At 36.5% G+C, this 13721-nt stretch overlaps 1 protein-coding gene across 6 annotated transcripts in view; it reads right to left on the bottom strand.

Annotated features, from left to right (window-relative positions):
• Nucleotides 1-468: 468 nt before the first annotated feature.
• MPDZ (multiple PDZ domain crumbs cell polarity complex component) overlaps nt 469-13721 on the bottom strand; it is a 93768-nt gene continuing 80515 nt past the window's right edge. For all 6 annotated transcript variants that reach the window (XM_085043110.1, XM_085043111.1, XM_085043114.1 and 3 more), the window contains 11 exons: nt 13423-13506; nt 13123-13316; nt 12721-12868; nt 9335-9421; nt 7868-7964; nt 7117-7160; nt 5946-6068; nt 4945-5049; nt 4715-4827; nt 3516-3639; nt 469-2729 (listed from right to left, as the gene is read on the bottom strand). In XM_085043110.1, coding sequence (XP_084899236.1) covers nt 2583-2729; nt 3516-3639; nt 4715-4827; nt 4945-5049; nt 5946-6068; nt 7117-7160; nt 7868-7964; nt 9335-9421; nt 12721-12868; nt 13123-13316; nt 13423-13506 — 1266 coding nt within the window. In that variant the 3' untranslated portion in view covers nt 469-2582. The remainder of the gene's footprint in view (nt 2730-3515; nt 3640-4714; nt 4828-4944; nt 5050-5945; nt 6069-7116; nt 7161-7867; nt 7965-9334; nt 9422-12720; nt 12869-13122; nt 13317-13422; nt 13507-13721) is intronic.

Genomic DNA, 13721 nt, shown 5'->3' with positions numbered 1-13721 from the left:
CTGTGATTGGAAAGTTCTGTTGAATACCAAATGATAAAGAAAACCAAACATCCTAAGCCTGCAGAGTTTATTAGTACATGGTCCAGTGCATGGCAGCCACTAAGCAGTGGTTATGCAACAGTGTCCTGGCATGAGGCTTGGGGGAGATCCTGTGCTCTGACTCCCCAACTCCATGGCTCACTGTTTTTGTCCCTCATGGCAAATCCCATGCCTGAAGGAATGCTTTTTTAACAGACTGAACAATGATTATTGTTGCGACAAAAAAGCAAGACAGCTTCACAGTTTCATGAGTTTGCTAAGTGAAGATAAAATCTTTTTTTAAAAAAGCCAATTTTTAGCAGATGCTTTAAGGTTCATATAAAGAGTAATGCCTTTTTTTAACTAATAAATAGTTTTGGATTAATCTTTTGCAACAGAATGAACAACACAAGCATGCCATTGCAAAGCAACCAGCAACACACCCAGAACTTTACTGCATCATGACAGTTTGAAATTTATTAATTTATATCCCCCATTGTGACACAAGAGCAGTAACAAAATAGCTGTACACTACTTCTTTTACAAATATAGATACTATTTAAAGTGACTTTACATACTCTAATGTAGGCATTTATCACTCTATGCAAGGAGTAAGTATAAAAGCAATTCAATAACAGCACCATCCAGTAATGGTACCATCTGGTTTATTGCATCTTAGCCTACCACAGCATAACTTCTAGAATGGTTAAACAGACAAAGAGAGTGAGTTTTGTTGTTAGTTCACTTACATGTAGCTATTAATTTGTTAATACTATTTGACAGACACTACTAATACTGCTTTTGTGACCCACTAAAACAAATGCTAGTCTTTTGTATTATCCCCTAATAATGGCCTGACCATTGCCTGCATTTTCAATTCGTATTTCTCTTAAGTGGTAACTGACATGGTGGCCTTCTTGCTAAAATTTTATTTTTGCTAATTAACACAAAGCACCTTGCTGCTAAATAGCATACTAGTTAGCCTGGTATCTTCCTCTCTCAAAAGACCCAGCTAGATCTTTTTGCAGGAAAACGTACCATGGGAAAAGCATGCTTTATCTGCCAGATTCCTAAGAGCATGGCAGGCAAAGGCAGGCAGGTTACAGTCAGCTAAGAGTTTCATTGAGTGCAGTTTTTAGATAATGTTTTAGTGATGAGAAAGTGATGAATTTATTGACCATGCTGCTGATCATAAAACAGCTCTATGGTTGCATTGTACTTACTAGACACTGTCTTGTATTTGTGCCTTTAAAATTAATATCCCCAAAACAATAGTTGTAGCTGTCAAATCTCTTCTGCTCATTACTGATGCAAACCTTCACTGCTGTCTTACTACTCACGTCCACTGTGAGGAATTTTCAGGTCTTTATCATCTTCAAGCCATTACTCCTGTTTTTATCCCTCGCCAGTTCAAGAAGGATTCTACCTTTGCTGCTATTGATAATGGCAGCAACAGCATGACATCAACTTCTTCTACAGTGGCCTAACAAATATCCAGACATCTGCTGGCAGCTAAGCAGATCTGCTCTGAGCAGTTTGTTCACGGCTCTGTTTCAAGCAGCTTGCAGAAATGTCTGCACTAAGCCTGTAGGTAGACTTGTCTGTTGGAAGAGGACAACTTTTGCTTACAGACACTTCATATTAGGAAGGTTGTTTTCACCCATATAGACTATAAAATACTACTATTATAAAAGCCTAGTTCTAATACTGCAGTTGCTGGACATTTTCATTCACCAGGAATAGTTTCCACTAGTAACGGATTTTTCGGCCCTGAGCACAAAACCCACAAACAAAACAAACAAACAAACAAACAACAAAACAACCATCACCATCAACAACCATCCCCTCAACTAATCAAACCCTCACACCTGAGCCAAAATGAAACACAGTTTTCTTTTTTTTTTGGATACACCATGTCTTAATAAATTTACATATACAAATAGACAAGCAAAATATCCCACCCAAGTCACTAGCCTAGCTTCTTCTACTTAAGCATCACGAAATAATATGATAATAGAATGGTTTGGCCTGGAAGGGACCTTAAAGATCATCTAGTTACAAAGAACCATCTAAGTCTATTAACTATCTGCCTCCAGATCACATACTTTTCCTCTTATCTCCCAAATCTCTTTTATTAATTCTTTCTTTCTTCAATACCCTTATTCCTGTTTTCTGACTACTGCTACCCATGCAACCCCCTTATTGACTTGGTGAATTTATCATTTTTCCAAAGTTATTCAAATATCCAAAGTCTCTTACCTAAAGAGAAATGTTTTGTTGTGTGGTTATAAATGTGGTTATTAATTCTTTTCCTTTTTCCTGGCAACTTACTAATAGGAAAAAATATCCTCGTGTTTCCATAGTTAACATAGCCTCATCCCAGTGGTCTGACAGGAAGAGAAGTACTTCTAATGTATAGGAAAATATGGTTAAATGTTACTTTTCTTCAGTGTTGTAACACAGTCCTGTGAGGATGAAAGAGCAACACTACACAAACATTTCCATTTACTATGTGGAAAGTAAATAATATTGTCTTATTGACCCTAACCCTTCAGGCAGCCATTTCATGACAATATAGTCAAAGTGACTGTTCCTTTTGTCCTTTTCAGAATGGCAACTGCTTCCTCATGGGTGACCCCTTCTAAACTCTGCCCATTCACAGCAATTATTTGATCCCCCCTCTTGAGGCGTCCATCTTCTGCTGCTGCACCCTGAAATGATAAAAAATATATCTGCAGACTCATACATTTCTTTCTCATACTGACACACAGTCCTTAAAGAAAACCCTCTACAACATTTTTGATTTTTCAATGATACAAATAAAGTCAATTGTTGTAAAGACTCCTAATGCTGCACTATGCCCTGCCCTAAGTTTCACATCTAGAAATTGGACCTACATGATTGTTTTGTTCCCTTAACACTGTCTTTCCAGCTAGTATAACATTTAAACCCCAGTTATCATAACAGTAAAATTTTTTAGACCTGAAGAACTTTTCAGTAAGTGGTGTAAAAAATTGAGTCAGTACAAGACAGCTTTATGCTTTTATTTACCATAAAAATTTAGGATTCCTGATTCCCATTTTCTCTGACTCTCTCCTATTTCCTAGAGCAGCCCAAACTATCAAATCCAGGTCAACACCTGAACTTCTTCAAAGGTCCAGTCTAAATTAAATAAAACAGTTCCCTCTACTACCTGAAGTAAACACACATTTTTAAATACAAGGCAAGGGAGCTGTTTTTCTAAGTATTTGCACAATTCCAGTCTCGAGAGGTGGACAAGACTCTGCCATAGGCTGAATCACATGTATTTGGAAATTCTCAATCTTTTGAAGATTACAGCCTTCAAATGCTGCAAGCACCTTTTGATCATCATTTCCACTAAAAAGGAAAAGCTGTGAGAAACTGTAACATTCTTTTGACTGCAAACCCAAGCCATGATTTAGAATAATAACTACAGTCAACTAATAAATTAATTGATTGAACAAATCTACACCTACCTTTGCAAACACTGTCTTCACATAAATGGGTAAGTCTCCATGGGGACTGCCATACCCACCCACAATACTAAAGCCAAGGCCATCTGGTCCTCTGTCCAGGGTAATGGTCTTGTACTGAGGAGGTCTAAGAATAGGGAAAAGAGTATGCTGTCTGAATTTTGGATTTAACATGTAGAATATTCAGCAAAAAACATTAATCCTTTTAAGCTAACCAATACATTTCCCTTTCGGCTATAACGGTAAATACTTTCATTAAAAAGAACTGGCTATTTCAGTTCATGTAAAACACTGTACACTGTCTAATACCTATGTTATTATATGAAAGTAGCTATTTCAAATACACAGTTTAGGACCTAGTTATGGCTGCTATGTACCACCAACAGTGCTTACTAGTGAAGTAGAGAGGCAATGCCAGTACCGCAAGATTCCATAGCATCTACTTTAAAAATCCTGTAATGTCTAAAATTAGGTCAAATAGTTTATGCTATTAAGTTATGCTTATTATAGTTAATAGTTAAAATATAGTTAAATATTTTATATAGTTAATAGTTAAAAATAGTTATGCTATTTTACTGCTTCTCTCCTAACAGATGAATGTGTATTTGTATGTACATGTTCATACAGATCATTTATAGGTGTATTTCCCCACATATACTTTGCCTGCAAGAAATTTTGGAATTCTACCTTTCAAAGCAGATATAAGTGGCTAAAGAACCCTGTTTTCTCTTTCCCCATTCCTAAAAGAGAAATGGCTCAGATTTATGACAGAGTTTGAGGCAAAACTTGTTTACATAATGCACATTGCAGAATACCAGAAGCAGGATACCTTGTATACCAGAAACATCTGATACTCCTGATTGCCCAGCACTAGAAGGCACACTACAGAAACACAGATGCCACAGTGGAAAGAGACTTTTGGGGTGCACCCCGCTACCCAATATCAATGAAACAAGGGAGGCTGTAGAACAAATCAAATCATATCATAACTGTACAGGGTCAAAAAAATTTGCAGCACAGCAAATTGCATAATGAAAAATGCAGAAAGGACCTATGGTCCACGGGTCCCATGTACAGCAAATATGTTAATCATGATTAAGCCAAACAAGTAATCCATTATTTGCTAGAACTTCTAAGGTTTATATGTCGAGTACCACCTGAAGTAACAGGCTACAGAGGCTGAATGTTCTATAGTTACTGACCCTAAATCATCCTGAAAAATGCCGGCTGAAGTTAGTCCTGCAAATGACAGACTGGACGTAGGTGGATCCTGCTGCTGACCAGTTATGACACTCACTTCTCCTCCAGCTACAACCTAGGAACAGAGGTCATAAACCAGTGAAGTAAGAATGCTGACACTAAAATAATCTGTTCTAGCAGCTGGCAAAACAGTATTCAGAAAATATTCAAAATGTCACTGAGGATTTTTTACCTGCAATTCAATAGTGCCTGAAGCATTTTTTAAGATATTAACAGCTTGGGAATGAGTCATGCCCTCAGTAGATGTTCCACAGATGCTAACAATCCTGTCCCCAACCTACAAAAGAAAATGTAGAAAATCTAACCTAGTTACATAGATTTATTTGTCACTTTCAACAGCAGCAGGTCTGTGTATTTGCATTTAGCCATGTTTTATCAGTGATATTAGGGTAGGGAGAAAGACAGAAACAAATGAAAATTCACACTAAATTTCCTCTTGAAGGCAAATAATCTTTGAACTACAAAATGACCTATTACAAAAGTAGGCAATTCTACATCAGAATTAGCGAATTACACCAGTTTAGTGCAATCAGTGTAAAAAGTAATGGTGCTTTACAGAATTATTCCTAAAACCCTAGAAATACACAACATTTTAAAGAAGATTTTGCATGTCCTGAAGACAGACAGACTGAAGTAGCAAATTATCATCAGAGATTCTGTTTGAATTTATCTGTGCATTTCCCAAGAAACCTGAGTCAAATTCAACCACGTTTGATGCAGATTGGACACAATACACATTTAAGTACAGTAACAGACAAAATCTCCCACTCTAACTCAGAACCTAAAAAGTACTCTTCTCTCTATCATATGCAAAGGAAACACGAGAGATAAAATATCCTGCATGCCTGTATTTGCAGTAATGACAGCCACACTCAGCAGTGGCACTCATTTAAAGAACACATCCTTCTGAACCACTTTCTATGCTTTTCATTTTCACAAGCTGACTAAGGTCCAAGACTGCTTTAGGACCTTCTTTCTTAAGTTAGCACATGTCAGCAATTCCACTTTCCCACGCTACCAATCTGAGTTACTGTTTCATCAATCCAAACAGAATCTTGACACAGCCAGAAGCACTTACAACTGTATCACTGAACCGCTGATTTACTGCCTGTCTAGAGTAATTACTGTGCATTACCCATGCAATCTTTACAGCCTTCTTAACAATTAACTTACTCTTAATTTCTGAGTCTGAGCTGCAACTCCATTTGGGTGCATCATGGCAATAAATATAGGAACATCTCCAAGAGGACTTCCTACACCTCCAGCAATGCTCACTCCTAGTGAATCTGCAGGGCTCTGTTATCATAATGAAAAAAACAAAGATTAGCTTTTTCTGGAAAGAAAAACATACACAGAGAATTGTAGGCTTACCTCAAAAAATCTCTAAACCCCCTACTTTATGAAAATCACAATTCCTGTCTCAAGCCAATTTTTAATCTCATATGTTTTGCATCACTTCAAGAAAGCAGAGAGACCACAATGGATGCTTCTTCTTCTCAGTAGAAGGTGAAAATTAGCTGATTTAGTTGTATGTTCTATCTTAACCAAACTAAATGCTTGCAGAATTCAGCACCTGACTCTTAATTTCAGCACAGAGATCTGAGCAAGGAAAACCAGTAGAATGGGATTGCTATGCTTAGTACTGTCTCTATGAATCTCCTGCTGTGAGTCTCCTGAAGACTAGCATTAATCTTTATGCTCCCCCTAGTGCCCAAATGTTGAAGAACAAAACCAGCTGTTTACCACTGCACCAAGCCCAAATACTTCACTGCAAAAACTGCTATTGCAGATTTTACTGTAAAAAGAGAATGGGTGAACACAATTCAGGTAATCAAGTGAACCAGATGCCAAGTAAAGTCAAATAAATAAAACCACTTTGGAAAACAAGAAGCAGTCTGTGACTAAGCTCACATGTATAATGAAGGTGACTGAATTTCACATTTGAAAACTTGGCATCTGTCATGCAAGAGCCTACTCATTAAAAATAGGTGCAAAGAAAATTATCAAATACCAAAAAATGGGCTTTCAACTTTGGTGCAATTCCCCTGACTTTACTGTAATAGTCTGCATTTAACCCAATCTGCTAACAATAAGATTGCGTCCCACTAGCTCTTCTTTTGCTTTCAATACAGCTCACAAAACATGACAGCTAAGTCACACTTTTTTTACACAAAAATATATGCAGTGGAGATTGTACAGTCCTGACCTGAGAAGATACACAAATTAATTTTCTGTTCCTTTCCCAAAACAATGAATAGACCTTGACTGCCTCCATTCTGTAAAGACACATATTGACATCTACAAAACCTATTCCTGATATATGCCACTGCATGCTACAACTTACCTTTTTTATTTCAACTGTTCTTAGTCCCTGTATTTCAGAAGCTGCTGTCAAATGAATTAAAATATATTAAAAAAAGTTAAACTAGGATTCCTAGAAAACTTTTCCAATAAAGTTATCTAAATCACTATGATGATTCTAACTTTCTGCTTGTTTGTTACATACATTTTAATGACATTTTTAAGTGGCTGTCATTACATTAGTTGGATTTAAATACTTCTAGAATAGGTGAAAGAATCAATTATTCTTTCTATTTAAATAACTTTTGGAAAAAAATGCTAAGCATGCTAAATAAAATAGAAAAAAACTATTATTATCTAGCAATAATTTGATAAAAAATAACTTTGTTCATGAGGCAGTTATTCCACATGTATCTGGATTTCTACAAATAAGATAGCTTGTTGTATTTATATATATAAAAATATATCTAGATTAAATAATATATATATATAATTTATATATTATTATATATATTAAATAATATATATATAAATATATCTAGATTAAACAGAAAACTATGGCTCAGCTTAGATTGTCAATGTCTAATCCGCTGATATAACAAGTTGCCATTTTCTTTCATAAGAAGCTATTGCAACATATCTATGAGGTGCTGAGCAGCAACCACTCCCGCAGCATTTTACTAACTAAGGAATCACTTTAAGGCCTCCATCACGTAGTTATTTCAAGAGAAAGATCTCAGCTACCGGTTCACATGTATAAAATACTGAAAGCACCAAAAATCCCTCCAACTTACTGGTACTCTTCTTCAGGCCACTTTCAAAGACCTCAGGTGCACTGGAACCAGAAACTGGGAAACTGAATGATGAGAGACTGCCACTTCCTTCACTGACCTATGCACAATGTTAGAGTGGGATTAGAGAAGCGCTTCACTGACCCAGCTAATAAAAGTAAAACTCTAAGTCACTGTATTAAGAGAATTTTCAGCAGTATATTATTTTTTCTGTGCCCAGTTAAAACTGAGTCAGAGAGCTCCGCATATTTTTTGGTGACTCTGGAGGGCTCTTTTTCGAGACATCATTAGACCAACAGTGATTGCATGTCTACAACTCCATGCAAAGTTCTGAGGGTCCAACTAGAGCCTGGTATCTGAACCTTCTATCACCTTACAGAGATCTTCTAATGGAAGTAAGCCACAAATACCATAGTAAGGACAGAATACAGAAGACAGATCTCAGTACATCCTCATGTGAGTTCTCAAATGTTCACATATGCTGAAGCTTATGTAACTACTTAGTTGTAGCATCAGCTACAACTGAGATTACGCTCTCCACTCAGCTTCACCTGCACAATTTCCAGAAAGATTTTCACTATACTTGCAGGGCAAGTAAAGGAACAACATGGTTCCCAGTGAGACTAGTTCACTGACTGTTACACACTCTTCAAAACATTCAACATTCATCTTAGAATAACATCTTAGAGCTTCATCTTAGAATAACACCAGCCAGAATCTGCACATTTTCATGTTGTTTGGCAATACTAATTTTGAAGAGAGACTAACATTTGAGTGTTACCGAATTATAACGTGCTCACTTGAAACTGTTTAATTATGACCTGTCTTAAAATTATTTCCCTTTAATATTTGATAATCTTCATCCCCACTTCACAACCAGAGAAAGTTCTTAAAGTAACCTGTGAGCTCTCAGAACTGTAGCTCCTACTTGAGAGAATCACAGAGCAAGCTGCTACCACATGAAAGATGCTCTCAAATGCAGAAACTGATGTGAGGTTGTAACACTTCACAATCACACCAACAATAAAACAAGTAAGAGAAATCTCATGGAACACACACAGGTTTCCTGCTTCTGGTGACCAAGATTATAGTAAGAACACGTTAGGAGTGGAGAAATTCTTTAAATTTACAGAAGAAATACCACTGCATGCCAACCAATCTGAAAGCAACAGAGAGGTTTAAAACTGTTTCTAACTGCTTCTGGTATTGATGAGAATTAGAGTTCCCTATGCTTTCCAGGCTGCAGCCTGGAGCAAAGCCATTTCTGGATTACATTTTTTGCTGGATGCTGTTTATAATAGATACAGTCTGCTAAAGTGAACATAAAAAATGGTTACCGAAAAGCTGCAAAATTTCTTCATCTTGGATCAGGTATGTGAAAAATAACTGTCATCATAAAACCAATCTTTTCATTTGTTTTCATTATTTAACATTATTTTTCCCAAAGTATCCAGTTTTAGAGTTACATACCTGGCTGCTCTGGGATGTTCTCCTCTCAGAGTGAAATGGCCCAGCTTTTATTCTTCCAACCTCTAGTCTTACTGTACCTAAGGAACACTAAAGAACCAGTCATTTATAACACATCTCTTCTGCCTACAGGACTGAAACATACAATATTTAAGTGGCTTTTTAGAAAGTGGAAGAAGAAAAAAAAAACATGGACAGAGGGAAGAATGATGGACTAGCAACACTGAAATGAACACTTTGCACAGAGAGTTCATGGCAGGACCACAGACACACAAAGTACATCATGATACTCAATACTGAGCAGGGTACTTTTTTTGGATTAATCAGTATTGCACCTGCAGATATGTAAATCAAGCAAGAAGACTATTTCTATTACATTGCATTTAACAAGGAGCAGCTTCTGAACTGCAATGTCAATGTACCATTTTCACAATAAAATCTAAAAACAGTATAACCACCTTGAAGTCTAAATCATTATTCTCTTGATATGACTGAGAACATGGTAATTAAACTGGAAGTTACTCATCTCTCTCACTTTTGAAATTATCCATTTACTCTGGATAGACACCAACATAACTAAAGAAATTTAGGGAAGGAAGTTTCCTAAACATCTATCAGTAGTTTAAGTGAACATTCTGCATCTGACTCCCAGCAAGAAGCTGGGTGATATGGACTGACTCCATATTGGAAAGTCCTTTCACTACTCTTTAATATTTTAACTACACTATTGAGTATTCACATGTCTGCATAAAATGTATGTCTCAGGAGAAAATTCACCCTGAAATTAAATATTTAAAAATCAAGACATTATTTTGAAAAAAAATAGAAAAGTTATTATCATAAACAAGGCTAAGAAAAGAAGACTTTCAACAGAATACAAGTATTGTCATGACATCGATCTGCAATGTATTCAAATACAGAAATTTCAAAGTTGTGTTGCTGTTTTGTTTTTTATTTTTTCTTTTGCTGGAAAGTTGTCAGTGTAAACTTCTGTATTCAAAGAATTTAATAATACATGAGGTATTTATCATGCTTTAACTTTATTATCCTAAGAGAGATTCATGCATTTGTCAGAAAAATTCACAGTAATAGGCCAATGTATCAAAACCAATCAGACATACCCATTCAAACAAGGTTTCAATACCTCGTATCCTGTTGCTATGACACTAAAAAAGATTTATTACTAAATCACTTTTTATTTTATAAATAATGTTGACTTCTCTGTATCCTGGAAAAGACTTCAGGAAAGCTCAGGCAAAACCATTCTTTTCTGCTTGTATGGATTTATTCATATTAAACCATATGGACAACTCTTATTCAAAATGGAAAATTGAGGAAGTACGTACCTAAAATTACCACATCCCCACAAATATGCAAACCCACAAATGAGATTTTAAAATTATAATGTGTGAAAGTAGGAGGTAATACTTTCCAACAGAACTTGTGAATAAATCAATTCCCATTTAGTTTTATTTCATCCTTCTCTCTCTTCCTAAATTCTTCCATTTGATAGATTCATTAAGTCTAGTGAGGGGAAAGGCTGATAGTCTTTTCACCTACTTTACGGAATACTTCAAAAGAAACACTGCAAAAACAGGCAGAACGCTCAGACTGATGACACATTCTACTGATCTCATTCTGCTTAAAATACACTGGAATTTTCCAAAGACTATAAATAATTTTCTGGCAAAATACATTTTAGGCAGTTCAAGACAATTCACTCCTAGATCCTACTCTCATGAATGAAAACAGAATGGATACCTGAACAGGAAAGCATGACTGCCTACATGTTAGTGACCATGCTTTATTCCACTTGTACTATGCCAACAGAACAATTTTGAACAATAATCTAAGGTGTTTTAAAAGCCTAATTTCTCAGGGATATGACAATTAATTACTACTGAGCAGGATTAACATCCTACTGAGCAGGATGAAGTACTTAAAACTTGAATATACAAATGGTAAGTGGGAACTAAACATCTTCACTTAGATACTCCAAAATGCTTGTCCTAATGAAAGAAACTTACCACCTGAAATGGCATTTTTATTCAAAACAGACATAAAGGGACACCATATGAAGACGAAATGCTGTGTTCTTAAATAAAATAAAAAACTATCATGTAAGAATGGAAAAGTACTATTACCAAAGAAGAGCATACCAACAAGTTCACTGTCACAACACAGACCCAGTTCTGACATTCTCCTTAATGGACACATGCTGAAAATACAGAAGTCCTACTATCTCCTGCTTTCTGACCACTGCCTTCCCCCAGCACCTCTCCACCCCAGTAAATCCAAAATCTTAAGAAACTATTCAAGATCTGGAAAAATATACCATGGAATGTGAATGTTAAGAAGCATGACCATGTGCCTCTGTATCCAAGACACAGCTATAATCAGTCTCCATTAATATTTTTCCAGTGAAACAGTTTTCCCAGAAAATGCTGACTCAATGGAATCCATACCATGCAGCACGTCTCTAAACTCTGGATTGAAAAACAGACAAGCTGGCTGACAAGCTGGACATCCTGCCAGACTACAGGAAATGTTGTATATCTGACTTCATTCTGATTTGGAAATAGGGAAACCGCATCAGAAATAAAAAAATTATTGAGAATAGAAACTCTAGTTCCAAGAGCTGCAGACAGAAGTTTACTTCAGTAAACACTGACAAAGCAATTTCTTATACAAAATGCTTCATAACTGAAAAACACATTGTAGTATTTAATGGATGTAAGGTGGCACAAAGACATATACAGTAACAAAAAGGATTAACATCATGCGCTAGGCCAGGTTACTCAGAGCCCCATCCAACCTGGCCTTGAATGCTTCAAGGAATGGGGCATCCACAGCTTCTTTGGGTAACCTATTCCAGTGCCTCAACACCTCACATTAAAGAATTTCTGCCTAACAACTAATCTAAACTTACTCTTTTAGTTTAGTTACTCTTTCCGTCTTGTCCTATCACTACAGACCCTTGTAAACAAACTAAGAAAGTAATCACTTTTGGCACAACTACGCTGCCAAATTTTCCATCATTTAAAGTCAGTTCTGCATATCTTTCTGAAAATGTGTGACAGTTAACCAATTATGAGTTTACTGGAGAAAATTCAGTGTTAAGTTTTTGGTTTTTCTACATAATGGTATTCTATAAAGGTCTTCTATAAGCCCTTTAAACATATGGCTTTCTGCACCACCACTACTCCCAGTTTTATCAGGTAAGGTATCAAAATCTGAATGCTCTAGGTATCAGAAAGCTGTAATTTGGATCCACAACTCATCTCTTTGACCTCTAGTAGCAATCTGAACTCAGTCTGAATAAAGTTAAAGCTTTCAAAAACTCTAGATCTCAGTTTTTCACTCTTATCCATTTTCTCGTTTCCCAATACCTTTAGCAAAGCTGCAACAGCCTCCTGGTTAGCATTTCGGACATCTTCTCCATTCACTGTCAATATCTGGTCTCCTTGCATCAATCTCCCATCTGTATCTGCTATTCCTCCTTTGACGATGTCTGACACAAACACACCTGTGTCATTTCTGTAAATACACACAAGGATTTTGCATTACAGTACTGTCTGATGGTCACTTTTATAGTTTGCTATTTGTAACACAATAAACATTGTCTCATTTTTCTGTTAAGTAACACTGGCTTAGTTCCTCTAGGAAAGGCTGGTTAGCTTAGGCACAAAAATGAGATGTATGGCCTTCAAGCACACAGGATCTGAGCACCAGACCACAAAAGAAACATGACCAGCCATTCCAGCCACTGAGTCTCCAGGTACTTTACGTACCTCTTCCCAACAATACTCAGCCCAAGGCCTTTGCCAGGCTTCTTCTGGAGCTCTATATTCAGCACATCATACATGTCCTCCTCCTTGTACTGGGCTTCATCTCTGTACACAGTCAGGCGAACTTTTTGGGGAGTCTGTCGGAGGACATTTATGGCCTCATCATGTGTGGCATTCCTGAGGTCAATTCCATTCACCTGCAATGAAAGCATACAATGGTAAATTGTGCAGCACCTTCTAGCTGGCAGATACAACAGACCTAGGCAGCAATAAAAACAAAAGCAACCAAAGAAATCACCACACCTCTAGTATCTGATCACCAGCCCACAGTCTTCCATCTTTAGATGCTGCTCCTTCTTCATATACTTCATGGATAATGATTGCTCCCTGTCAACAACAATAGAAATTGCACGTTGAAAGAACAGGCCCCATTTTCAACCAAATGCAACTGCAAATTACTACTATAATTCATCAATGACACGTTGAATGGAATAAAAGTCAGATGCATGATGAACAAATTACCAAAACATTTAAGAAGCTAATTTATATTTTTAATTTTAGAAAGGGCTTTTTTCTTTTTTTTGTTTCATGTCTTTCTATAA

The sequence above is a fragment of the Lichenostomus cassidix genome, chromosome Z (genome assembly GCF_008360975.1).
Source record: "Lichenostomus cassidix isolate B80296 chromosome Z, HeHo_3.0, whole genome shotgun sequence".
Taxonomy (NCBI): domain Eukaryota; kingdom Metazoa; phylum Chordata; class Aves; order Passeriformes; family Meliphagidae; genus Lichenostomus; species Lichenostomus cassidix.
Note: the sequence above shows the minus strand (reverse complement) of the source record. Positions and strands in the feature narration are given on the sequence as shown.